The sequence below is a fragment of the Betta splendens genome, chromosome 22 (genome assembly GCF_900634795.4).
Source record: "Betta splendens chromosome 22, fBetSpl5.4, whole genome shotgun sequence".
Taxonomy (NCBI): Eukaryota; Metazoa; Chordata; class Actinopteri; order Anabantiformes; family Osphronemidae; genus Betta; species Betta splendens.
In genome coordinates this window covers 12,859,458-12,886,420 of record NC_040900.2, presented here as the reverse complement: position 1 = coordinate 12,886,420, position 26,963 = coordinate 12,859,458, and the positions used below count along the sequence as shown (strand labels likewise).

At 47.9% G+C, this 26,963-nt stretch overlaps 2 protein-coding genes and 3 long non-coding RNA genes across 18 annotated transcripts; 2 read left to right on the top strand and 3 right to left on the bottom strand.

The window, feature by feature from the left end:
- Positions 1-1,676: 1,676 nt before the first annotated feature.
- LOC114848791 (uncharacterized) lies at positions 1,677-6,894 on the top strand. Its single transcript, XM_029139538.3, has 8 exons — positions 1,677-4,133; positions 4,302-4,480; positions 4,588-4,721; positions 5,257-5,408; positions 5,504-5,946; positions 6,040-6,361; positions 6,493-6,567; positions 6,664-6,894. The coding sequence occupies exons 1-8, from the start codon at positions 3,120-3,122 to the stop codon at positions 6,892-6,894; spliced, it is 2,550 nt and encodes an 849-aa protein (XP_028995371.3). The 5' UTR covers positions 1,677-3,119.
- On the bottom strand, positions 3,998-6,626 carry LOC129603585 (uncharacterized). Of its 2 annotated transcripts, none has more exons than XR_008693650.1 (7): positions 6,462-6,626; positions 6,167-6,350; positions 5,941-5,970; positions 5,480-5,874; positions 5,239-5,376; positions 4,313-5,149; positions 3,998-4,136 (listed from the first exon to the last, which is right to left on the bottom strand). It is a non-coding gene; the product is annotated as an uncharacterized LOC129603585 (long non-coding RNA). The 2 variants fall into 2 exon arrangements; XR_008693651.1 differs by having other exon boundaries at positions 5,480-5,853.
- A 25-nt stretch (positions 6,895-6,919) lies between the features above and the next one.
- On the top strand, positions 6,920-8,287 carry LOC114850774 (uncharacterized). Its single transcript, XM_029142376.3, has 3 exons — positions 6,920-7,346; positions 7,477-7,689; positions 7,780-8,287. The coding sequence occupies exons 1-3, from the start codon at positions 6,920-6,922 to the stop codon at positions 8,091-8,093; spliced, it is 954 nt and encodes a 317-aa protein (XP_028998209.2). The 3' UTR covers positions 8,094-8,287.
- Positions 7,538-12,301, bottom strand: LOC129603586 (uncharacterized). Its single transcript, XR_008693652.1, has 4 exons — positions 11,932-12,301; positions 11,776-11,834; positions 7,803-8,073; positions 7,538-7,674 (listed from the first exon to the last, which is right to left on the bottom strand). It is a non-coding gene; the product is annotated as an uncharacterized LOC129603586 (long non-coding RNA).
- A 6,479-nt stretch (positions 12,302-18,780) lies between these two features.
- Positions 18,781-26,310, bottom strand: LOC114848518 (uncharacterized). Of its 13 annotated transcripts, none has more exons than XR_008693645.1 (9): positions 26,296-26,310; positions 25,865-26,070; positions 24,823-24,866; positions 24,508-24,600; positions 24,218-24,339; positions 21,502-21,782; positions 21,247-21,340; positions 20,867-20,975; positions 18,781-20,786 (listed from the first exon to the last, which is right to left on the bottom strand). It is a non-coding gene; the product is annotated as an uncharacterized LOC114848518 (long non-coding RNA). The 13 variants fall into 13 exon arrangements; XR_008693649.1 differs by having other exon boundaries at positions 20,886-20,975; XR_008693642.1 differs by having other exon boundaries at positions 21,262-21,340.
- Positions 26,311-26,963: the final 653 nt, after the last annotated feature.

Below are 26,963 nucleotides of genomic sequence, written 5' to 3'. Positions count from 1 at the left end.
ATTGTACATTTAGCCACAGTACAGTTATGCCACTTCTTCAGTAGACGTGTCTGTGTAAATGTCTTCAATAAACCTAAACCCATTCTTGGTCAAATCTTAGAGCTTTTGTTTGAAGCAGAATCAAATCGACAAAATTAATGTCAAAACCAAAGTGACTGCGTGAAAAATGCAGCATGTCAAAACTCCAAGTCAAACCTCAAATTCACACTATGAAGAAACATATTGGTAATAAGACATTTTCTGTAGTATTACCTAATGAATACATCTCATGTTATTACCAACATCAGAATCACAACTGTTTTTTTTTTTTTTCCTGTTCTCAGGAACAAACTTCATCCGCTGTCACGTTATTTTTCTTTATCACAGTTCAGATTCAGATGTATTGCAGCCAATGTTTTCTCCACCAAGTATTGAGTTTGTTCCCTTCCATTATCAAACAGTGAAACACACACTTGGCGTGTAATAATGCAAGCTGCAGAGTAGATCCACGTCCCTTCTATCACCAGCAAATCCCGAGTAGGTGGCAGCTCACGGCCCACAACTTTAGGGAGTGCCTTCATCTGCGCTGCAAGGTTCTGTAGGGCGAAGTCTCTGGAAGAAGAGAAAGGACACACGCAGCATCTTAAATGTTCCAAAGTAAGTCTTCACAACATGATGGCTGGGACTGACCTTTTGCTTTCTCGCTGACCTGTGGATTTCCCCATTGCGGAGCTCCTCTGCAGGAGACGGAGGTGTTGGCTTAACACGAGGTTGGTTTATGCGCCTTATGATCTTGGTACTGCCCACAAAAACAGGTGCACAGCAGGAGTGTGATTTTTAAATGTTTTCAGAGTTTATGAACTAGAATAAACCAAGTAAATGTCAAATCTTAGCTCTGTTGCGCTGACACCAACCATTGGGTGAGAAAACAAGGTTTAAATTTGATTTATGCAAATATAGAAGAAGATGAAATATTATCAGCGTTGAGTCTTTTGGGACCTTTCACTCATGTCCACCGTGACACAAATGTGAACAAGTCTATAGCCTAAACAACCAACTACCACACAGACCTGTAAAGAACTGACCATGACATCTTCACAGACTGACTGGAGATGGGCTGCATGTGCAACAAATAATCCAACATCTGCATGGCTTAGGTTAGATCTGGCAATAAAAGCATGTGACACCACGTGGTCCAACGCCAGTTAATGGAATTACCCCGGGGCCGTTTCAAACTGGTAAATGACAGACTTTCTAGAAACAAACGCAACATATGAACAATATACTGTTACAAGTACATACACATACAAACAAGACTTACGTACTGTGCATTATGATGCTGCATCACTGCTGCTAAAGTTGACTCCACCTCAGCCAATACTTGGGGCTGACGTTGCTGTGGCATATCATAATTAAGTCTCAGCACAGAGGATGAACCCGTCCCACCAGAGGCTTGCTAAGAGGTGGTAGCGGTGGAAGAGAGGCTTGATAAGAAGGTTGGTTGGGGCACCTGAAACAAAAATAGTAATCAACCAATAGTTTAAATTAGAATTACACGGAACAAACCTAAACAAACTTAAAGAGCAGAGACAGAATTTGTTTAACCAAAGGAAACCCTGCAGTTGTAGGAGATGCTTCTCTGCCTCTGCTTGCCAGCATCTATCAGCGTTGCCAGACATACAGTAATTATCGTGTTTAGAGCGAAAATAAGAAACGCGAGTTCAAAATGTTAACAAACTAGTAAAAGACTCCGGTGGTGCAGAGACTGGCCAATAGACCAAGCTACTTTACCGGCCTGTCTGCGAGTTGGACGCTACGGTTCAGGAGCGGATTCAACCTGTTCAATGAGGCCGAATCCTTCTGCCGCTGCGGTATTCAAGGTGCGTTGGACATTGCGATGTTAAAAACATGCAAAAGAAAACACGAACACGACATCAAGTCTCTAGTTCCGAAAATCAATAAAATTGTCGAAATAACCGAACCTCCTTGATTTCCATAGGCTACGTGCCCATAGAATAAGTTTGTTTTAAAATTCACGTGACTTTTAAAGTTGTTAAATTTCATACGATAGTTTGGGTTAAAATGTGATCATCTTAAAAGCTACAGTACTATATTTCTTTGTTTTTTTTTTCTTCTTCTTTGTTTCTCCGGCGCCGGTCGAGCTGGCTGCTGGTCACAACAGCTCCTGTCCTCTTACTTCTATTTATCACTTTCTTCACCTACTCAAGTTTATCTTTCTAGTGTTTTGTTAGTAGCATTAGTGTACACAACCTGTACACAGCTTTTATATAGTTTTTCTAAGTTTGGCGCAGTACAAACGCTGTTTTAAAGCTACGATGTGCGTCGGGGCCAGAGCGCGCATCGTTTACACCGCGGAGCAGCTGATCGCGCGGAGCAGCTGATCGCGCTGCGCAGCGCCGTAGTTCTGCCCAGAGACAGACACGAGATCACCGCTGAGGTGCTGCTGTGTAATAATTGCTGTGTACGTCCCACCCTCCGCTAACGCTGACACAGCTTCTGAGACCCTGCTCTCAGTCACCAGCAGGCTGCAAACACAGCACCCACAGGCCCTCTTCCTGATCTCTGGGGACTTTAACCATGCACCTCCTTCAGCTGCTCTGCCTACATACACCCAGTATGTGACCTGCCCCACCAGAGTCAACAAAACCCCGGACTTATTCTATGCCAACACCAAAGAGGCCTACACTGCACCCTCCCTCCCACCGCTGGGCAGAGCTGACCACAACATCCTGCATCTCCTGCCTGCGTGTAAACCTGTTGTACACAGGCAGCCGGTGGTGCCCCGCACAGTGAAGAGGTGGACAGCTGAGAGCGAGGAGGCTCTCAGGGACTGTTTTAACACCACTGTGTGGACGGAGCTCTGCGACCCACATGGGGAGGACATTAACGCAATAACAGACTGCGTAACGGACTACATAAACTTCTGCTGTGAAAACACCGTTCCCACCAGGCGGGTTCGGTGTTTCACCAACAACAAGCCGTGGGTCACCTCTGATATTAAAGCTCTGCTAAAGGAGAAGAAGTGAGCATTTAAATCAGGGGACAGGGAGGAGCTGAGGAGGGTGCAGAAGGAGCTGAGGAGGAAAATCTGTGAGGGGAAGTCCAGCTACAGGAGGAAGATGGAGGAGCAGCTGCAGCAGAACAATGTGAGTGAGGTGTGGAGGAGCCTGAAAACCATCTCAGGCTTCAAAGCTCCACACCCACAGGCTGAGGGGGACCCGAGCTGGGTCAACGAGCTGAACTCATACTTTAACAGGTTTGACCAAGCACCCACTCACACCTCCCAGCAGCTGCCTCCAAACCTTTTGTCACCTCATACCACTGGATTACCAGCCCCCACAGCCCTTCACACCTTTACACAAAGCCCTCTACCCTCAGCCCTGACGACTGGTGACTCATCCCAACAACACCGCCTCACTTCACACCACACTAAGACACTCCCTCCACCCCTATCCTTCTCCAGCACCCAGGTGAGAAGTGAGCTCAGGAAGATCAAGGCCAGGAAAGCAGCTGGACCAGACGGCATCAGCTCCAGACTCCTAAAGTCCTGCGCAGGCGAACTGTGCAGAGTTATGGAGCATGTCTTCAACCTGAGCCTCAAGCTGAGGGTGGTACCACAGCTCTGCAAGACCTCCTGCGTGGTACCAGTGCCCAAGACACCACACGCTAAAGACCCCAGCAGCTTCAGACCAGCAGCTCTGACATCACACCTGATGAAGACATTGGAGAGACTGGTCCTGGGTCACCTCCGCTCTGCAGTGGGAACCTACCTGGACCCGCTGCAGTTCGCCTACCGACACGGCATAAGAGCAGACGACGCCGTCATCTTCCTCCTACATCGAGCTCTTTCTCACCTAGAGAAGCCCGGCAGCACTGTGAGGATCATGTTCTTTGACTTCTCCAGTGCCTTCAACACCATCCAGCCGGTGCCTTGCATTCTGCAAGGAGGAGGAGATCCCCACTGCTCCCAGCTGCCTCTCAGCCAATATGAGATCCAGTTTGGGCAGTACCGGGGACAGACCTTCAAGTGGCTCCTGAGTCACGACGTGGGCTACGCTGTGTCCCTGCTGGCCTCACACCAGAAGGAGCGGGAGAGTGGTGACACATCCAGCTCACCACTTATGGCCAACAAGGTGCTGTGGAGTACAACACAGAAATATCTCACTCATCCTAGTACAGTAAAAGTAGAGCCATCATTAGAACTATTATACGGATCCCAACTCACACAGCTCAATCAGAGCAATCATCAAGAAATTCCTATTTCTGTCATAATACACATATTCTGTTCTCCCGCTACACAGGATGCCCTCACCTCCTACAGCAAGCTGTTCCCAGAGGTGATGTCAGCCGTGGAGGGACGCCGTGCCACGGAGGGTTCCAAGTCTGTCCGGAGCCAAGACAAGAAGTTGGTGGAGTTCGGCCCCCACGGAGCCATGACCTACGCCTCCATGTACGAGGCCACGGGGAAAGAGGTTGAGACGTAAGCCTGTGCACAGACAACAAACACCAGTGCAGATGAAATAGTGACATTGAGTCTGTCTGGAACAACCGCGCACACAGTTGTTAGTGATGTTGTTGTTTCTGTAGCTACGTGCAGTGGCTGAGGAAGAAGAAGTGCATCCCAGGCAGCAACCTGCATGCTTTAAAGACCTACATACTGGGCCGGGACCAGGAGAAGAACCAGCATCCCTCCCAGCAGCCCCAGTGCCCACCATCTGACAGTAGGTGTTTCTTTGTCTTTTCTGTGTGAAACAGCTGCTAACGAGCCCTCAGACGAGATGCTCCTGGCTGCTGCCTTGGAGGTGGAGAGTCAGCGTGAGTTCACTCACACGCACAAGCACACATGCAATGGTTATAACCCTTTATCAAATGTAAATGATTCTGTGGTGAACGTGTTTGGACCTGATAATAGCTGTTCTTCTGTTATTCAGAAGCCTTCTATGGATTAATGGTGTAAAACTGTATGTAAGTTATAAGGTGACTACGAGGTACGGTTGATGTTTACTGGACCCTGTAGAGATCAGCTGTAGGCCTAACAACCTAACCTTGGTAGATACTCACGCTTCGCTGTCCGTCTGTATGTCATCACATTATGGTATGGTGATTGTTGTTGTCCGTCAGTAGTTTAACTGGGATAGTAAAGTTTGTTCTGTGCACAGAACACAGACATCAGACAGATTCAACGACACGTGCTGTGGAATCTCTCTCATGTCTGAGTATTTGCATGACTTTGATTACTTTTAGTTATTTTTGCAGAGGTCCCATCTTCAGCCTCCACTCCTGTGCCAGTCGATGACCTGGACCTGTCTTCCAGTGGTGACAGCGGCGTCGCCGTGCGGCCCAGGACCAGAGCTGCAGCCGCAGCTGAGGGCTGTCCTAAACCCTCGCGACCAATTAGTGGCTCAGAGGTGAGACCCCCCCCCCTCCCTCTGCAGGGCAGCTCCCCCACTGTGCTTCAAATTGTTTGGCTTGTGCTCACCTTTTGTCTGTTTCTGTGGTGAAGTTGCTGCCTCACAGCTGGAGGCAGACTCTGCCGGAGGAGCAGCAGGACTGGGTGGGCCGGGCTCTGTTCACCAGGAACGCCAGGGGCCAGCGTGTCCTCACCACCGACCTTCGCCTCTGGTGGTACCCTCCCGGAGCCCGGCCCCTCTACACCCAGACCCCTGCATCGTCCCACGCCTTCTTCCAGAGGCCGTTCTTCCTGTGGATGCCCTACAGGATGTGGGCGTGCAGGCTTGTGTGCCCCAGCTGTGACACAAAGCTGACCGGCGCAGGACTGTACAAGACGGTGCGCAGGGTTCTGGACAGGGACGGCTGGTACTTTATGGGCACAGAGTACCTGGAATGTCGTTCCTGTGGGAAGAAGATGGCCGCCTGGGTCCCGGGCATCATCAATCAGTTGGACCCGGGTCACCGGAATCAATTCCCGGCTGTACTCACCTACAAGTAAGTGCTGAGCCTGTGAGACGCCTACATATAAACGTAAAGAGGCGTGTCGGGTCAGGATTTCAACCGTTGACTTGTTGTGCTCCCTTTCAGGCTGTCCTGCCACAAGTCTGTGATCTCGCAGATGAGGCAGCGGACTTTGGGCAACAGTGCGACCCGCCTTCGCAAACAGCTGATGGAGGACCACACAGAGACCTGGATGTCCTGCACTGCAACGTACCTCGGGGTGCTGAAGAAGCTGGGCGTAGCGGGTGCAGCAGTCAAGCCGGTGACTGTCCCACCCCTGCACCCGGTGCCCACCGTGGGCTGGCTCCTCTCCGTCTTTGTCAGGGACGCCCTGTCTAGGCTGGAGGCGACCAAGGCCAGGGTCACGTCTATCTTCGGCAACATTCTGAAGATGGAATCTACAAAGAAGGTCCGTTTTGGTCATCACGGATCAATCCATCTAATTAGATATAATTAGATCTAATTATAATTATAATCTATATAATTATGTAATTATCAGTGCTGATTACATTTTCTTTCTGCCTTTTGTCACACGTCCAGATGACCTCCAAGCTGGCTGGCAAAGCTGCGGGCACTGCAGCGTGGGTGACAAACGTGGGCAACGAGTACGGACAGGTATGTGTGTGTGGGGGGGGGCATCAGCTTCTTTCCCCTCACCGTGTATGAAATGCATCACTGACCTTGTTGTTCTCTGCTCTCCACCTCTACCAGGTGCTCATGTCCGTCCTCACGGCTGCAGAGGGGGATGGGCTTCTGCCCATGGCCGCAGGGCTGATGCGGCGGTACCGAGAAGCCCAGGTGGCCCCTCCAGCGGTGCTGTACGTGGGCCGTGACTGCTGCTCCCTCACTGGACGGACGGGCACATCCGCCATGTTCTCCGAGTGGGACCAGCTGGTGGTGAGGCTGGACGTGTGGCACCTTTGCCAGAGGTGTCACCACTGAGAGCCACCAGCTGTACCCTCAGTTCATGGCGCGGCTGTCCTACGCCATCTACATGTGGGACCAGGACGACCTGGCTCTGCTGGAGAAGGCCAAGCGCGCAGAGGAGGGCAGAGATTCCTACATCCGTCTCTCTGCCAAGGAGCTGGCGCGTCACTGCCGCCGCTACACGCGCGGCGCGGCAGAGACGGAGAGGCTGATCCAGGAGCTCCTGGATCAGTTCTGGGACCTGCGAAACGATCTGGGCGTCGTCCTCATCGATCATGAAAGGATGGAGGCGATTTGGAGCGTGCAGCGTCGTCACCTGAGCTGCATCCAGGATCCCCCGGGAGTGGCGCTCTACACTAAGACGGGGGAGCTGACCAAGGGAGGGATCCGGCTCCCCGTCTACCGCTGCGCCCGAGGATCCACTTCACTGGAGTCCTTCCACCTTCACCTGAACGGCTTCATACCTGGTGAGAAACAAAAGGGGAAACAAACGGCTGTTTAGTTTTTTTCTTGTTACTAGTGTTGTGTTGTTGTGAGATGTTGAAGTTGAGATTGTTTTCCAAATAGTGGAATTTTTTTGTCTCTCCCTGTCTCCAGGCACGTCAGCCAGTGCCCTGCACTTTCAGGTGTACTTGCTGGAGGGCCTGGTACGATGGAATGAAGACCGCGGCAGAGCTTCAGTGGAAGGAGCCCAGAGGCTGGTCCCGCGCTGCTACGATGCCCTGCTGCAGGATTACCTAAAGCGGCTGACCCAAGAGTTTATGGGTATGACGGTGGTGGAGACATACACCCAGCCTGGAGAGTACACAGGTAGTGGACTGGAAATCACAGCATCACACCCCGAGTGATGAGTACATGAGTGAAAACATGTAAACTCATGTCGCCTTGTGTTTCTTTCAGGTGAGCTGATTGGGGTGGAGTACCTGTTTTCCCAGACGGGTGCCGTGCTGGAGGATTTGGGCCGGGATCCAGACGCTCCCGACGGCCTGGATGAGGCTGACGTGGAGGTTGTGGATAATGATGAGGGGGAGGAGGACGAGGGGTTTGGGGAGCTGCAGGACATGCAGTTTCTGCATGACCAGCCTGCTGCTGCTGCTGCTGCTGCTGCTGCTGCTTGTTCAGCTGACACCGACCCCGTCTCACGGGAAGAATCCGCTGTGGAGACGGGAATGGATGTCGCAGAGGGTGACGGCCCTGTAGGTGTAACACATTAGACATAACCCAGCATTTGACTGTGTCTTTTTGGTTACGATGTGGATATTTAGAAACATCAAGGGTATCTTCTGAGGACAAATCCCTTGCCTGGCACTCCCCATGGAGATCATCATCCTCCTCACCCGCCACAAGCACTGCCAACATTGCTTTTCCAGAGGCTGCCACCACCGCTGCCACCAACGCCGCCGCTTCACTACAAGAACATGCTGCTTGCTTAAAAAAGGAGGAAGGGCGCCAACAACAGCGCCAAGAGGAGCCCCAAGAAGAGCGCCAAAGCCAATGCCGAAATTGTGGACTTCCCAGGACCCTGTCGAAGGGGCATGCCTTTTACAAAGTGCATTTCTACTGCACACACACTGCAGGGCCTGGGGCAAAGTCTGCCAATGAGTGGCTGAAGGAGCAGGAAGAAAAGGAAGCACCAAAAATTCCCAGGACAACTGCCTTCACCATGAGGAAAAAGTGGGAGAATGAGCACAGTTTCAAACCTCCAGAAAACAGAAGGAAGCCGAATAAACTTAGAATCTGCCAGCTGTGTGGCCTGCCAAAGCACAAAGATTATGGCCACAGCCAGCACCAGTATGAACACTTTTGTGCTCTTTACGCTGGCAAATCTGTAGAGTTGTGGCTGGCAGAGAGGTGTATGGAGTGACCCACCACATAATTACTGGTGTCACTGTGTGTGTGTGTGTGTGTGTGTGTTTAAATAATCATGTTAATTCAAAGTTTATTTTAGCATTCATCGCTTGAAAGTCAAATGTTAGTAGTAGTAGTAGGAAAGAAGTGACCCTCCACCACAATATTGCTTGTGTCATTATGTTGTGTGTGTAATAAAAATATGTTACTTCTAAGTTTTTTTGGTAATTCTTATTATAACAATACAAACAATAATAATAATAATAATAATAACAATGATGATGATGATGATGATGATAATATGGCTCGTTGGTCTATCTGATTCTCGCTCTGGGTGCCAGAGGTTCAGGGTTCAAATCCTGGACGAGCCGTCTCCAGGTATTAATGCAGTCAACGAGTGCCACATAAGAAGCTAACTTAAGCGCTGCCGACCCGTTCAGGGTCTACCCTGCCTCTCGCCCATACCCAGCTGGCTTAGGCTCCAGCGCTCCCGTGACCCCGCATATGGGAATAGGCCGATTGGAAATAGGATGGTTGATGATAATAATAATAGCTTCGATCTTTACGAGATGTGCATAAACGCAGCTCCCTCCGGCCACATGGCTAATTTGCATGCATGCGTCACAGGTCACACCCCAACTTCCCCAGTAACTTTCCGGTTTGTCTTCACGACGTCGGGCAAAAACCTGGGACAAAAAGAGCAGGAAACAAAAGGGCCAGCTGGCTGCATCCCGCGGAGACACGCCGGGCCATACCGCGTGTGGTGGGCGTGTCCGCGGGTGCAATAAACTTGTGGAAGCCAGGGTGATGTGAGGGGCTCGGCCACTACGCCCATCCAGCAAGCAGAGTAAGGAATCCCAGCATCCAGGGAGCCCACACACCTTCAGTTCCAGGAGGGCAGGTGTTGCGACCCAAGCCGCCCACACAGAGCCCCCCAGGCAGAGCTGCAGCAGCCACAGAGACAGCACCCGAGGCCAGAGTGGGCCACCGGGGGTCAACGCTGTCCACCCCATGAGAACCAGGGGCAAACACTCCCCCCGGCGGGAGGGTCGGCCTGAAAGAGTAGAGCCCGAGGACCCACGGTCTGTAGGGAGCCCGCCAGAAGATGCCCCCGCGCCCAGAGTGGGGCCCACCCCCAGTCCACCACCCCCACACGGGCGGAGCGGGGCCTACCCCATCTGCCCGACCTCATCCCCTGGCGCCACAGCGGCCTGCAGCACAAGGCCAGCAATTGGTGGGGTCAGCAGAAAAGAGACCACCCAGGCAGACGATCATTGTACCCCGGGCGAAAAACCGGAGCCCCCACTCTTCAACCGCACCACATGCATACCAACTCACACAAACACAGACGCATACACCCACCCACATATGCAACTCACATCATCACATCAACAAACACACACCATAGACTCTCTCACAACAAACTAGTCAATCATACGTGAACCAATGCACTCTCAGATACATTCTCGCACCCACACCATTCGCTTGATCACATTCGTGGGGAGGGTAGGTCTCCGGCCATGTGGCCCCAGGCAGGGACCGCAGCTCCTTCCGAGCCCGCCCAACCCCCCTGCCTGGGAGGCAGAGGGCAGCAGAAAAGGTACCCCAGAACCCTGCAACCCAGCTTGGACGTGAGTGTGTGGAACTAAAGTGCACTGAAGGTGGGTGACACCTCCAGGAGCACAACCGCTGGCTGACGGTGCCCCCCCTCGCCCTAAATGTCTTTTTGCAGTTAAAACTGGGTGGTGATCTCTCCACCAGGGCCAGTGGCCGAGACCACAACTGGCCTCAGCCCCAGGCCCTAGTGAAGGAGCCCACCCCCGGCCCTAAATGTATGTGTATGTGGCTAAGTATGAGGAACTTTGGGAGATACCCAATTCTCCGGGGGGTCCAGCAGACAGAGCCATCAATAAGAAGGCTCCGTCTACTGGCCCACCCGGAAGGAGCCCCCAGATTCCTGGTCAAGTGTGTATGACTAATGCAATTAAAACTGCAGAGCATCCCACTTGGAAGGGACGGAACCACTTCCCAGTAGCCCCGGTCCCTCCATCAGCAGGATGCCCCTTGCAGACCTAAGTGGATGAATGCGGAGAAATGTAGTTGGGAAGCAGAGCACCAGGGTCCGCAGAGCCAGGTTCCCGACTGGCTCTGCTACCCATCCCACCGCCCCCCCACAACCCCCAGCCAGGAAGGGACAGCTGAGACCCAGGGACCGCAGTACTACTGCCCAGGCGCCACACGCAGCACAGCCAGAGCCATCCTCACCCTTCTTTCACACTTACCCATTCTCTCGCTCAAGTATGCCCATGCTCGCCCCGTGTAGTGTGACACTCAAACCCACACACATACTCTGCGGTTGTGCATTGAGGGCCAGCCTCCGCCCAGGGCCCAATGAAGGTTCTAGCCTGAGTAGTCCGCCAACCCCCCCTGCAACAGGCCCGAGCAGTTACCAGAGGGCGTCGGACCGCAGGTCACCCAGGTGTCCACCCCCAGGTCCGCCCCCGCACACCGGCAGGGAGGCCCGCCTCTGGCTCCCCGGAGACAGGCACACGCCAACCCTCAAAATGGTCCCACTCCGGCACAGGGCCGCCGGTCTCAGCAGCCACCACACCCCCGCCGCAGGGGACCCATGCGGACAGCCCAGAGTCCACCAACCCGTTGTCCTGGTTCCTTAGGCAGGCAGGCACCCCCAACCACTAATCACCCCACCACCACTGTGCCAGACATGACGCAGTACCAGAGCCCCACGCATCCTTACCTGGAAATGAAATCAATCAGCGTATAGTTTTGGTCATTGATTTGATGAAGCAGACAATGTGTCTAAGGTGGTGTTATCTAACAAGCTGTTCAGGTATTGAGTAATGCTTAATTTTTTTTTAGTTTTCCAGTTCATAAGGATGATTTTCTTTGCGACACAAGAGGGCAGAAAGAAGTGTGTGTGATGAGTTTGTCTCTAGGTCAAGCCCACTTAGATCTCCTAGAAGACAAAGTGCAGGGGCTGCTGGGATTGGACAGCTTAACTGGGTTGACAGGTGTTCACATACTCACAGCCCACAACTTTAGGGAGTGCCTTCATCTGCGCTGCAAGGTTCTGTAGGGCGCAGTCTCTGGAAGAAGAGAAAGGACACACGCAGCATCTTAAATGTTCCAAAGTAAGTCTTCACAACATGATGGCTGGGACTGACCTTTTGCTTTCTTGCTGACCTGTGGATTTCCCCATTGCGGAGCTCCTCTGCAGGAGACGGAGGTGTTGGCTTAACACGAGGTTGGTTTATGCGCCTTATGATCTTGGTACTGCCCACAAAAACGGGTGCACAGCAGGAGTGTGATTTTTAAATGTTTTCAGAGTTTATGAACTAGAATAAACCAAGTAAATGTCAAATCTTAGCTCTGTTGCGCTGACACCAACCATTGGGTGAGAAAACAAGGTTTAAATTTGATTTATGCAAATATAGAAGAAGATGAAATATTATCAGCGTTGAGTCTTTTGGGACCTTTCACTCATGTCCACCGTGACACAAATGTGAACAAGTCTATAGCCTAAACAACCAACTACCACACAGACCTGTAAAGAACTGACCATGACTTCTTCACAGACTGACTGGAGATGGGCTGCATGTGCAACAAATAATCCAACATCTGCATGGCTTAGGTTAGATCTGGCAATAAAAGCATGTGACACCACGTGGTCCAACGCCAGTTAATGGAATTACCCCGGGGCCGTTTCAAACTGGTAAATGACAGACTTTCTAGAAACAAACGCAACATATGAACAATATACTGTTACAAGTACATACACATACAAACAAGACTTACGTACTGTGCATTATGATGCTGCATCACTGCTGCTAAAGTTGACTCCACCTCAGCCAATACTTGGGGCTGACGTTGCTGTGGCATATCATAATTAAGTCTCAGCACAGAGGATGAACCCGTCCCACCAGAGGCTTGCTAAGAGGTGGTAGCGGTGGAAGAGAGGCTTGATAAGAAGGTTGGTTGGGGCACCTGAAACAAAAAAAGTAAATCAACCAATAGTTTAAATTAGAATTACACGGAACAAACCTAAACAAACTTAAAGAGCAGAGACAGAATTTGTTTAACCAAAGGAAACCCTGCAGTTGTAGGAGATGCTTCTCTGCCTCTGCTTGCCAGCATCTATCAGCGTTGCCAGACATACAGTAATTATCGTGTTTAGAGCGAAAATAAGAAACGCGAGTTCAAAATGTTAACAAACTAGTAAAAGACTCCGGTGGTGCAGAGACTGGCCAATAGACCAAGCTACTTTACCGGCCTGTCTGCGAGTTGGACGCTACGGTTCAGGAGCGGATTCAACCTGTTCAATGAGGCCGAATCCTTCTGCCGCTGCGGTATTCAAGGTGCGTTGGACATTGCGATGTTAAAAACATGCAAAAGAAAACACGGACACGACATCAAGTCTCTAGTTCCGAAAATCAATAAAATTGTCGAAATAACCGAACCTCCTTGATTTCCATAGGCTACGTGCCCATAGAATAAGTTTGTTTTAAAATTCACGTGACTTTTAAAGTTGTTAAATTTCATACGATAGTTTGGGTTAAAATGTGATCATCTTAAAAGCTACAGTACTATATTTCTTTGTTTTTTTTTTCTTCTTCTTCTTCTTCTTTGTTTCTCCGGCGCCGGTCGAGCTGGCTGCTGGTCACAACAGCTCCTGTCCTCTTACTTCTATTTATCACTTTCTTCACCTACTCAAGTTTATCTTTCTAGTGTTTTGTTAGTAGCATTAGTGTACACAACCTGTACACAGCTTTTATATAGTTTTTCTAAGTGTGGCGCAGTACAAACGCTGTTTTAAAGCTACGATGTGCGTCGGGGCCAGAGCGCGCATCGTTTACACCGCGGAGCAGCTGATCGCGCTGCGCAGCGCCGTAGTTCTGCCCAGAGACAGACACGAGATCACCGCTGAGGTGCTGCTGTGTAATAATTGCTGTGTACGTCCCACCCTCCGCTAACGCTGACACAGCTTCTGAGACCCTGCTCTCAGTCACCAGCAGGCTGCAAACACAGCACCCACAGGCCCTCTTCCTGATCTCTGGGGACTTTAACCATGCACCTCCTTCAGCTGCTCTGCCTACATACACCCAGTATGTGACCTGCCCCACCAGAGTCAACAAAACCCCGGACTTATTCTATGCCAACACCAAAGAGGCCTACACTGCATCCTCCCTCCCACCGCTGGGCAGAGCTGACCACAACATCCTGCATCTCCTGCCTGCGTGTAAACCTGTTGTACACAGGCAGCCGGTGGTGCCCCGCACAGTGAAGAGGTGGACAGCTGAGAGCGAGGAGGCTCTCAGGGACTGTTTTAACACCACTGTGTGGACGGAGCTCTGCGACCCACATGGGGAGGACATTAACGCAATAACAGACTGCGTAACGGACTACATAAACTTCTGCTGTGAAAACACCGTTCCCACCAGGCGGGTTCGGTGTTTCACCAACAACAAGCCGTGGGTCACCTCTGATATTAAAGCTCTGCTAAAGGAGAAGAAGAGAGCATTTAAATCAGGGGACAGGGAGGAGCTGAGGAGGGTGCAGAAGGAGCTGAGGAGGAAAATCTGTGAGGGGAAGTCCAGCTACAGGAGGAAGATGGAGGAGCAGCTGCAGCAGAACAATGTGAGTGAGGTGTGGAGGAGCCTGAAAACCATCTCAGGCTTCAAAGCTCCACACCCACCGGCTGAGGGGGACCCGAGCTGGGTCAACGAGCTGAACTCATACTTTAACAGGTTTGACCAAGCACCCACTCACACCTCCCAGCAGCTGCCTCCAAACCTTTTGTCACCTCATACCACTGGATTACCAGCCCCCACAGCCCTTCACACCTTTACACAAAGCCCTCTACCCTCAGCCCTGACGACTGGTGACTCATCCCAACAACACCGCCTCACTTCACACAACACTGAGACACTGCCTCAACCCCTATCCTTCTCCAGCACCCAGGTGAGAAGTGAGCTCAGGAAGATCAAGGCCAGGAAAGCAGCTGGACCAGACGGCATCAGCTCCAGACTCCTAAAGTCCTGCGCAGGCGAACTGTGCAGAGTTATGGAGCATGTCTTCAACCTGAGCCTCAAGCTGAGGGTGGTACCACAGCTCTGCAAGACCTCCTGCATGGTACCAGAGCCCAAGACACCACACGCTAAAGACCCCAGCAGCTTCAGACCAGCGGCTCTGACATCACACCTGATGAAGACATTGGAGAGACTGGTCCTGGGTCACCTCCGCTCTGCAGTGGGAACCTACCTGGACCCGCTGCAGTTCGCCTACCGACACGGCATAAGAGCAGACGACGCCGTCATCTTCCTCTTACATCGAGCTCTTTCTCACCTAGAGAAGCCCGGCAGCACTGTGAGGATCATGTTCTTTGACTTCTCCAGTGCCTTCAACACCATCCAGCCGGTGCTTCTGAAACACAAACTGGAGGAGGCTGGTGTTGACCTTCATCTGACGGAGTGGATTATGGACTATCTCATAAACAGGCCTCAGTTTGTGAGAGCCAGGGACTGTGTGTCTGACACTCTGACCTGCAGTGCGGGGGCCCCACAGGGGACTGTACTGGCCCCCTTCCTCTTCACCCTCTACACGGCAGACTTCAGACACAACACGGACAGCTGTGTTCTGCATGAAGTTCTCTGACGACTCTGCGATCGTCGGACTGATCACCGATAATGACGGCGCAGAGTACAGAGGACTCACTCAGAACTTTGTGGACTGGTGCCAGCGGAACCACCTCCTGATCAATGCAGGGAAAACGAAGGAGATGGTGGTGGATTTCCGCAGACAGCAGCCTGCGGAGAAACAAAGAAGAAGAAGAAGAAGAAAAAAAAAAACAAAGAAATATAGTACTGTAGCCTACAAAAAAAAAAAACTTCATTACACCAGCACGGGACAAATTTGTGGCTCTACCGCTACAATAATTTTTTGCAACACAAATAAACTCCTCAAATAAAAGCCACTATTCTAAAAGGACCTAAGGACATGCGCCAAAGAATAGCATAGCATACGCCACCAATACGCGTGGCAAGTTATGATCTGAAGAACGACGGACGCTAAGCTAATCGCTAGCTTAATGCTTTGTGTACACATTGCCATATAATATTACTGCTGTCCTATTACTGGCAAACACACTCCCTTTAAAAACAAAACTATTATATGTGCACACAATCTAAAGAAATAACAGAATTAGTTATTCGAATTAAACAATTATTTACTTTTTTTGAGCTAGAGACTTCACGTAGTGCGTGTTTTCTTTGACAGGGTTTTTTTTAGACATGTAACGTCCGACACCAAATGAACACCGCGCAGCAGCGGCTTTAGCTTCACTTTAGCTTGAATCGTAGCGTCTAACACCAGGTAGAGCCGCTTGATTTCCTTACCAGGATTCTTTTCATCCAGTAATTTGCTTCGGTTCTGAACACACTTCCTTATTTTCGCCCTTATCGCAATACTGGACAAACGGTACAAGTGTGCATATAAACCTGAGCAGGTAACTGAACCAATCAACAGCGCTTATAATGTGATTGACAGAGAAGAGGAGCCAACCAGGTAGGCGTGACAACAGTTTCTGGTGACGTGCGCACAATCTAAACGACATCAAAACATAATGGACGCCAGTGTCAACTCTATCGTATATTGGCTCAAAATATACAATAAATAGGCCACGAAAAGCACGATAGTATGATTATGATGTCTTTGAACAAAAATCCAGATCTGTCCAGTCATCTGTGTTACAACTTTCCATCCTGATGCCTAATGATGTTGGAGTGGTGAAAACTCACATTGTCCCAAACTAGCACATACTTTGGCAGGTGATCTCCACTCTGACCCCTCTCTTCTTCAGGGATGAGACCTCTGTAGAGAGTTTGTGATGTGTAAGCGCACCATTGTCAGACATAGAACATTGTGTTGTGCTTCACCCAAATATATACTTGCCAGTTGATGGTTAAGGAGATGCACCTTTGTTAGAGCAAGTCAAGTCACCTGAGAGCAATTTACCAAATCAGGACAGATTTAGAAAAAAAAAACATATAATGGAGATGTATAGAAATATATTTGTCACATTATGACAACTTGATCAACCATTTTGCAGTTAATGACTTATACGATGAACTAATGACTAGATGTTTTGAGGAGTAAAACTTTTGATCAACATGAAATAAACAATTGATAATGTAGCAAAGAGCTGGGAATTGTGCAGAATCATTTGAATGGATGTACCAAAGCATTTGCAACTTGTTCAAAGTGAAAAAAAGAGAAAAAAGAGAAACTGCTTATATGATGTGCACACGTGACATCATGATGTGAAGACTGAACAAATAGTTTTGAGAATTTCACTCTGATCTGAGAATTGTACTAAAGCGACTGAGAAAAACTGTAAAGTACAGAGTTTTATTGACAACATGATTAAGTAATTTGACTGTCTTGTTCATAGACAATGACACAAGGACTTGACATTCTGATGGCAATGCGATGAAGACATGAACTAAAGATTTTGAGCAAAATACAGGCTTTTGCAAGAAATCCAGTCTTTTGCTGTCTGTACAAATTGTTTTGAGAAATGCACACACATATTTGCAAACTTCAATTCTGGTCTGAGAATTGTACTAAAGCGACTGAGAAAAACTGTAATATCGTGCCTGCATTTCCAGATCACACTTGCACAGATTTAATTGCTAAACTGGCAACAGAATGATCCGTTAGCAAAGTCCAACAACGTGTCTATACGGTAGATTGAACTAAATTAAATAACTTTAGGCGATAATATTTAAGGCTGCAGCTACCGAAAAGGGCTGGAGCGCTGCGGGAGTTTACAGTCGGTGCAGTCGCCATTTTAAAAATAGGAATATTTTTAAACTTTGACCAAAATGACAAGTTACGTTGTCAATAAACACAAAAATACACATACAATAGATGTATCGTACATATATCCTTTATTTATTCCAAACAATTTAGGCCATTTAGGTGATAAATATTAAAATTTACAAGGAATTCACTACCCATCTGTCGTTGCTTGCGTCTCTAAACGTCAGCGTCCAACTGCAAAAGGGGAACCCCCGTGACTGTGCGCCTTATATAGACTCGGTCGGGCCAAGCGTTTGTTGTTACCATGACATTGACTGACGCACGCGCTGACGTGCGTGAGCGGAAACAGATAGCATCATGGCAGGGGCGCTACTTAGCTTGCGGCGCTAACCACTGCTCCACTCCCGAGACTTTAATGGCAACAGAATGATCCGTTAGCGAAGTCCAACAATGGCCATGTGTCTATACGGTAGATTTAGATTGAACTAAAATAAATAACCTTAGGCGATAATATTTAAGGCTGCAGCTACCGAAAAGGGCTGGAGCGCTGCGGGAGTTTACAGTCGGTGCAGTCGCCATTTTAAAAATAGGAATATTTTTAAACTTTGACCAAAATGACAAGTTACGTTGTCAATAAACACAAAAATACACATACAATAGATGTATCGTACATATATCCTTTATTTATTCCAAACAACATGGGCCATTTAAGTGATAAATATTAAAATTTACAAGGAATTCACTACCCATCTGTCGTTGCTTGCGTCTCTAAACGTCAGCGTCCAACTGCAAAAGGGGAACCCCCGTGACTGTGCGCCTTATATAGACTCGGTCGGGCCAAGCGTTTGTTGTTACCATGACATTGACTGACGCACGCGCTGACGTGCGTGAGCGGAAACAGATAGCATCATGGCAGGGGCGCTACTTAGCTTGCAGCGCTAACCACTGCTCCACTCCCGAGACTTTAATGGCAACAGAATGATCCGTTAGCGAAGTCCAACAATGGCCATGTGTCTATACGGTAGATTTAGATTGAACTAAAATAAATAACCTTAGGCGATAATATTTAAGGCTGCAGCTACCGAAAAGGGCTGGAGCGCTGCGGGAGTTTACAGTCGGTGCAGTCGCCATTTTAAAAATAGGAATATTTTTAAACTTTGACCAAAATGACAAGTTACGTTGTCAATAAACACAAAAATACACATACAATAGATGTATCGTACATATATCCTTTATTTATTCCAAACAACATGGGCCATTTAAGTGATAAATATTAAAATTTACAAGGAATTCACTACCCATCTGTCGTTGCTTGCGTCTCTAAACGTCAGCGTCCAACTGCAAAAGGGGAACCCCCGTGACTGTGCGCCTTATATAGACTCGGTCGGGCCAAGCGTTTGTTGTTACCATGACATTGACTGACGCACGCGCTGACGTGCGTGAGCGGAAACAGATAGCATCATGGCAGGGGCGCTACTTAGCTTGCGGCGCTAACCACTGCTCCACTCCCGAGACTTTAATGGCAACAGAATGATCCGTTAGCGAAGTCCAACAATGGCCATGTGTCTATACGGTAGATTTAGATTGAACTAAAATAAATAACCTTAGGCGATAATATTTAAGGCTGCAGCTACCGAAAAGGGCTGGAGCGCTGCGGAAGTTTACAGTCGGTGCAGTCGCCATTTTAAAAATAGGAATATTTTTAAACTTTGACCAAAATGACAAGTTACGTTGTCAATAAACACATAAATACACATACAATAGATGTATCGTACATATATCCTTTATTCATTCCAAACAATTTAGGCCATTTAGGTGATAAACATTAAAATTTACACGGAATTCACTACCCATCTGTCGTTGCTTGCGTCTCTAAACGTCAGCGTCCAACTGCAAAAGGGGAACCCCCGTGACTGTGCGCCTTATATAGACTCGGTCGGGCCAAGCGTCTGTTGTTACCATAACACTGACTGACGCACGCGCTGACGTGCGTGAGCGGAAACGGCAAAATGTTTTTTATACAACTGACATATTTTCAGACGTGAACTTCACAACATAGATTTGTTTTTAATTTATTTCTTTGAATAATGTGTACATAAGTATTTCTGGTATTTATAATGTATTGATCAATTCAATTTGAAACACTTTAACTCTATTATTTATCCCTGAAGGCCAATTAAGGTAAAGCATCCAGGAAAATTATTATATTACTATTAAGATCAATTAAAAGCGTCATTGTACAGGACAGCATTCTGATGGATAACTACTGCTGGGATTACAGTGTTTCTCCTATTTGGGTCCTGCATCAGGGAGTCTGTGTCCTGATGGGAGCCACTGGAACATGGGACTTAGGATGTGAGGGGTCCCGACAGATTTCTTTCTTTGCAGGCTAATGGACTCAAACCAGGAGGTGACGGAGAAAGCGAGCACACTCAATAACGAAGTAGTAGGAGGAGGCTAAGAGCCACACGGTTGGCTTCCGTAAGTTAAGACGTTGTATTGTAGCTTCAAGTCTGCTTGTACAAATCTCATCAGGACTTCCAGAAAAACAAAGAACATTTAAAGAAGAACAAATGTTGTATAAAAACTTGAAATGTAACTACAGACAAGTCAAAGCGACAATAGAGGAGTGGAACTACTGGTACTATTGTACATTTAGCCACAGTACAGTTATGCCACTTCTTCAGTAGACGTGTCTGTGTAAATGTCTTCAATAAACCTTAAATCCATTCTTGGTCAAATCTTAGAGCTTTTGTTTGAAGCAGAATCAAATCGACAAAATTAATGTCAAAACCAAAGTGACTGCGTGAAAAAATGCAGCATGTCAAAACTCCAGGTCAAACCTCAAATTCACACTATGAAGAAACATATTGGTATTAAGACATTTTCTGTAGTATTACCTAATGAATACATCTCATGTTATTACCAACATCAGTATCACAACTGTTTTTTTTTTCATGTTCTCGGGAACAAACTTCATCCGCTGTCACGTTATTTTTCTTTATCACAGTTCAGATTCAGATGTATTGCAGCCAATGTTTTCTCCACCAAGTATTGAGTTTGTTCCCTTCCATTATCAAACAGTGAAACACACACTTGGCGTGTAATAATGCAAGCTGCAGAGTAGATCCACGTCCGTCTATCCCGAGTAGGTGGCAGCTCACAGCCCACAACTTTAGGGAGTGCCTTCATCTGCGCTGCAAGGTTCTGTAGGGCGCAGTCTGTGGAAGAAGAGAAAGGACACACGCAGCATCTTAAATGTTCCAAAGTAAGTCTTCACAACATGATGGCGGGGACTGACCTTTTGCTTGCTCGCTGACCTGTGGATTTCCCCATTGCGGAGCTCCTCTGCAGGAGACGGAGGTGTTGGCTTAACACGAGGTTGGTTTATGCGCCTTATGATCTTGGTACTGCCCACAAAAACGGGTCCACATCAGGAGTGTGATTTTTAAATGTTTTCAGAGTTTATGAACTAGAATAAACCAAGTAAATGTCAAATCTTAGCTCTGTTGCGCTGACACCAACCATTGGGTGAGAAAACAAGGTTTAAATTTGATTTATGCAAATATAGAAGAAGATGAAATATTATCAGCGTTGAGTCTTTTGGCACCTTTCACTCATGTCCACCGTGACACAAATGTGAACAAGTCTATAGCCTAAACAACCAACTACCACACAGACCTGTAAAGAACTGACCATGACATCTTCACAGACTGACTGGAGATGGGCTGCATGTGCAACAAATAATCCAACATCTGCATGGCTTAGGTTAGATCTGGCAATAAAAGCATATGACACCACGTGGTCCAACGCCAGTTAATGGAATGAACCCAGTGCCGTTTCAAACTGGTAAATGACAGACTTTCTAGAAACAAACGCAACATATGAACAATATACTGTTACAAGTACATACACATACAAACAAGACTTACGTACTGTGCATTATGATGCTGCATCACTGCTGCTAAAGTTGACTCCACCTCAGCCGATACTTGGGGCTGACGTTGCTGTGGCATATCATAACTAAGTCTCAGCACAGAGGATGAACCCGTCCCACTAGAGGCTTGCTGAGAGGTCTCCCCAACAAGATCGACGAGCTCGCGGCGCTCACACGGTACCAGCCGGAGTACAGAACGAGCAGCGTCCTGCTGTTCACGGAGACCTGGCTGACGTCACTCATCCCGGACTCGACTGTCGCACTGGCCAATTTTCATCTGCTACGTGCGGACAGAACGGAGAACAGCGGTAAGAGGAGGAAGGGAGGGGGTCTGGCTGTGTTTGTGAACACCAGGTGGTGTATGCCACGATATTGCACTGTCAAAATGAAGCTGTGTAACAAGAGACTTTGAGCTGTTAGCGGTGGGCATGAGGCCATCCTACCTGCCACGGGAGTTCACACACGTTATATTATTTGCTGTGTACGTCCCACCCTCCGCTAACGCTGACACAGCTTCTGAGACCCTGCTCTCAGTCACCAGCAGGCTGCAAACACAGCACCCACAGGCCCTCTTCCTGATCTCTGGGGACTTTAACCATGCACCTCCTTCAGCTGCTCTGCCTACATACACCCAGTATGTGACCTGCCCCACCAGAGACAATAAAACACTGGACTTATTCTATGCCAACACCAAAGAGGCCTACACTGCACCCTCCCTTCCACCAGAGCTGGGCAGGGCAGAGCTGACCACAACATCCTGCATCTCCTGCCTGCGTATAAACCTGTAGTACACAGGCAGCCGGTGGTGCCCCGCACAGTGAAGAGGTGGACAGCTGAGAGCGAGGAGGCTCTCAGGGACTGTTTTAAACACCACTGTGTGGACGGAGCTCTGCGACCCACAATGGGGAGGACATTAACGCAATAACAGACTGCGTAACGGGCTACATAAACTTCTGCTGTGAAAACACCGTTCCCACCAGGCGGGTTCGGTGTTTCACCAACAACAAGCCGTGGGTCACCTCTGATATTAAAGCTCTGCTAAAGGAGAAGAAGAGAGCATTTAAACCAGGGGACAGGGAGGAGCTGAGGAGGGTGCAGAAGGAGCTGAGGAGGAAAATCCGTGAGGGGAAGTCCAGCTACAGGAGGAAGATGGAGGAGCAGCTGCAGCAGAACAATGTCAGTGAGGTGTGGAGGAGCCTGAAAACCATCTCAGGCTTCAAAGCTCCACACCCACAGGCTGAGGGGGACCCGTGCTGGGTCAACGAGCTGAACTTATACTTTAACAGGTTTGACCAAGCACCCACTCACACCTTCCAACAGCTGCCTCCAAACCTTTTGTCACCTCATACCACTGGATTACCAGCCCCCACAGCCCTTCACACCTTTACACAAAGCCCTCTACCCTCAGCCCTGACGACTGGTGACTCATCCCAACAACTCATCTTTCTCACCTAGAGAAGCCCGGCAGCACTGTGAGGATCATGTTCTTTGACTTCTCCAGTGCCTTCAACACCATCCAGCCGGTGCTTCTGAAACACAAACTGGAGGAGGCTGGTGTTGACCTTCATCTGACGGAGTGGATTATGGACTATCTCACAAACAGGCCTCAGTTTGTGAGAGCCAGGGACTGTGTGTCTGACACTCTGACCTGCAGTGCGGGGGCCCCACAGGGGACTGTACTGGCCCCCTTCCTCTTCACCCTCTACACGGCAGACTTCAGACACAACACGGACAGCTGTGTTCTGCATGAAGTTCTCTGACGACTCTGCGATCGTCGGACCGATCACCGATAATGACGACGCAGAGTACAGAGGACTCACTCAGAACTTTGTGGACTGGTGCCAGCGGAACCACCTCCTGATCAATGCAGGGAAAACGAAGGAGATGGTGGTGGATTTCCGCAGACAGCAGCCTGCTGTCATCCCACCAATGCACACCCAGGGAAGGGACATTGAGAGAGTGGACTCTTACAATTACCTGGGTGTGCATCTAAACAATAAACTGGACTGGACTCATAACACGGATGCACTGTACAGGAAGGGTCAGAGCAGACTCTATGACTCTGTGGTGGCATCAGCCACCCTGTACGGCGTGGTCTGCTGGGGCAGCAGCATCACAGTGAGGGACAGGAAGAGACTGGACAGGATCATCAAGAAGTCCAGCTCTGTCCTGGGCTGCACTCTGGACACGGTGCAGGAGGTGGGTGAGAGAAGGGTCCTGGCTTAACTGACATCCATCACGGACCAGGACTCTCACCCACTGGAGGACTCACTGTCTGCTCTGGAGAGCAGCTTCAGTAGCAGACTGATCCACCCTCGCTGTGTGAAGGAGAGATATCGTAGATCCTTCCTACCTATTGCTGTCAGACTGTATAATCAGAACTGTTGACCACGTCCCACTACAGTCACTCACCCACTGCATCAGTGGTTTATATAGCAACCTGCTCTGCACAATATTTGTGTAAATCTGTGAACAATCATGTATAATGTTACCGGTACAAATCTTATACCCATTACCGTGCAATAACCCTGCAATGACCTCATACTCTAACTGTACTGTACTGTACTGCTTTGTACTGTGCCAACACAAACTGTTCTGTACCTGTATTCTCGCTCATCTGTACTGCTGTTGTGAGAAGTAATTTCCCCACTGCGGGACTATTAAAAGGTTTTCTTGTTCTTATTTCCCCATCTGGCAACACTGCACAATATTCACCTTTAAGTCCATAAATGTGCACGTCCCAGTGGCCACACTCGTCTCTCCTGGAGGTCCAATCAAGGTTTGGATGTCTGCCTCCATAAATCTGTGTGACCATCAGTTCCATTTCCTCAGTGAACCTGATAAGTGAGGATGAAATAGCCAAAGAAAATGGGGAGGTTACCCACGAATTCAATATAAATTAATCTGATTTTAGGCGTGTCTATAATAAACACCATAGTCCGGGCTACAACGCTATAAATGTCGGTCACGTGCATCAAAAACAGACGAAAATATGAAACAATCACCCGTTAGTGTAACGCTTTTCATTGCAGCCTCTCTCCCTGGCCGTACGAAACTACTGAAGCCAGCTTGGACTTTTATCTTCTCGTCTTATTGGCCTGCAGGAAACAAATAACAAACATGTAGATGTATGTTTCCGTGTCTGCACTGCACAGCTCCCCCTCATCGGTGCATGCGGCAACGTGAGAGCCCAGCCAGCAAAACTTGCTAAACATAATTTACAAAGTCGGCGCCACACGGCAGCCATACAAGCAAAAAGACGAGGTGCTTAAACAAGGTGGTGAGCATAGTCTAAAACAATGAAATAACAAAACCCATACCTGCATGTAGATGTAGGTTTCTGTGTCTGCACTGCACAGCCCCCCTGAATAAATTGACAGATAAACAAAATTGCTACAATACAACAAAACACAAATTTGCTAACATGCCAACACGAGGAGCTCAGGTCACCAAGCTAATCCTCGTAGGTAAAACCAAAAATTACCGAACAAATCTAAACAAATTATTACGAGAATGACGAGTAATGTAATATAATGAGCAGCAAATAATGCACAGCAAAAACAGCAACACAAACTGATTTCTGCAAGAAAATGTAAAAGTATATCAAGCGCCTTTCTCCACACAACCTACCCTCATCGGTGCATGCGGCAACATGAGACTGGACAGACAGCGCAGGTAGTACGGAAACAAAAAAAGTTCAAAAAGTGCGGTGTGCAGTACGGAAAGTATTAGAGTGGACGAAATAAAAAAATCCAACAGATACAATTCACAAATTTAAATTATTAACTGATTAAAACAAAAACATAATTTAATCTTAAAATGATATCAACCATTTACAAAAAAAAAAAAAAAAAACTTCATTACACCAGCACGGGACAAATTTGTGGCTCTACCGCTACAATAATTTTTTACAACACAAATAAACTCCTCAAATAAAAGCCACTATTCTAAAAGGACCTAAGGACATGCGCCAAAGAATAGCATAGCATACGCCACCAATACGCGTGGCAAGTTATGATCTGAAGAACGACGGACGCTAAGCTAATCGCTAGCTTAATGCTTTGTGTACACATTGCCATATAATATTACTGCTGTCCATATTACTGGCAAACACACTCCCTTTAAAAACAAAACTATTATATGTGCACACAATCTAAAGAAATAACAGAATTAGTTATTCGAATTAAACAATTATTTACTTTTTTGAGCTAGAGACTTCACGTAGTGCGTGTTTTCTTTGACAGGGTTTTTTTAAACATGTAACGTCCGACACCGAATGAACACCGCGCAGCAGCGGCTTTAGCTTCACTTTAGCTTGAATCGTAGCGTCTAACACCAGATAAAGCCGCTTGATTTCCTTACCAGACTCTTTTCATCCAGTAATTTGCTTCGGTTCTGAACACACTTCCTTATTTTCGCCCTTATCGCAATACTGGACAAACGGTACAAGTGTGCATATAAACCTGAGCAGGTAACTGAACCAATCAGCAGCGCTTATAATGTGATTGACAGAGAAGAGGAGCCAACCAGGTAGGCGTGACAACAGTTTCTGGTGACGTGCGCACAATCTAAACGACATCAAAACATGATGGACGCCAGTGTCAACTCTATCGTATATATCGTACAGAGCCCAAAATATACAATAAATAGGCCATGAAAAGCACGATAGTATGATTATGATGTCTTTGAACAAAAATCCAGATCTGTCCAGTCATCTGTGTTACAACTTTCCATCCTGATGCCTAATGATGTTGGAGTGGTGAAAACTCACATTGTCCCAAACTAGCACATACTTTGGCAGGTGATCTCCACTCTGACCCCTCTCTTCTTCAGGGATGAGATCTCTGTAGAGAGTTTGTGATGTGTAAGCACACCATTGTCAGACATAGAACATTGTGTTGTGCTTCACTCAAATATATACTTGCCAGTTGATGGTTAAGGAGATGCACCTTTGTTAGAGCACGTCAAGTCACCTGACAGCAATTTACCAAATCAGGACAGATTTAGAAAAAAAACATATAATGGAGATGTATAGAAATATATTTGTCACATTATGACAACTTGGTCAACCATTTTGCAGTTATACGATGAACTAATGACTAGATGTTTTGAGGAGTAAAACTATTGCACAGTGAACTATATAATACATTTTGATCAACATGAAATAAACAATTGATAATGTAGCAAAGAGCTGGGAATTGTGCAGAATCATTTGAATGGATGTACCAAAGCATTTGCAACTTGTTCAAAGTGAAAAAAAGAGAAAAAAGAGAAACTGCTTATATGATGTGCACACGTGACATCATGATGTGAAGACTGAACAAATAGTTTTGAGAATTTCACTCTGATCTGAGAATTGTACTAAAGGGACTGAGAAAAACTGTAAAGTACAGAGTTTTATTGACAACATGATTAAGTAATTTGACTGTCTTGTTCATAGACAATGACACAAGGACTTGAC

Excerpts from the sequence above, each read along its gene's own strand:
- LOC114848791 (XM_029139538.3), top strand. The coding sequence starts at position 3,120 with ATGGAGGAGCAGCTGCAGCAGAACAATGTGAGTGAGGTGTGGAGGAGC. Across the intron at positions 4,481-4,587 it reads ACGGGGAAAGAGGTTGAGAC|CTACGTGCAGTGGCTGAGGA; the intron begins GTAAGCCTGTGC and ends TTGTTTCTGTAG. Across the intron at positions 5,409-5,503 it reads GACCAATTAGTGGCTCAGAG|TTGCTGCCTCACAGCTGGAG; the intron begins GTGAGACCCCCC and ends TCTGTGGTGAAG.
- LOC114850774 (XM_029142376.3), top strand. The coding sequence starts at position 6,920 with ATGGCGCGGCTGTCCTACGCCATCTACATGTGGGACCAGGACGACCTG. Across the intron at positions 7,347-7,476 it reads CCTGAACGGCTTCATACCTG|GCACGTCAGCCAGTGCCCTG; the intron begins GTGAGAAACAAA and ends CCCTGTCTCCAG. Across the intron at positions 7,690-7,779 it reads CCAGCCTGGAGAGTACACAG|GTGAGCTGATTGGGGTGGAG; the intron begins GTAGTGGACTGG and ends TGTTTCTTTCAG.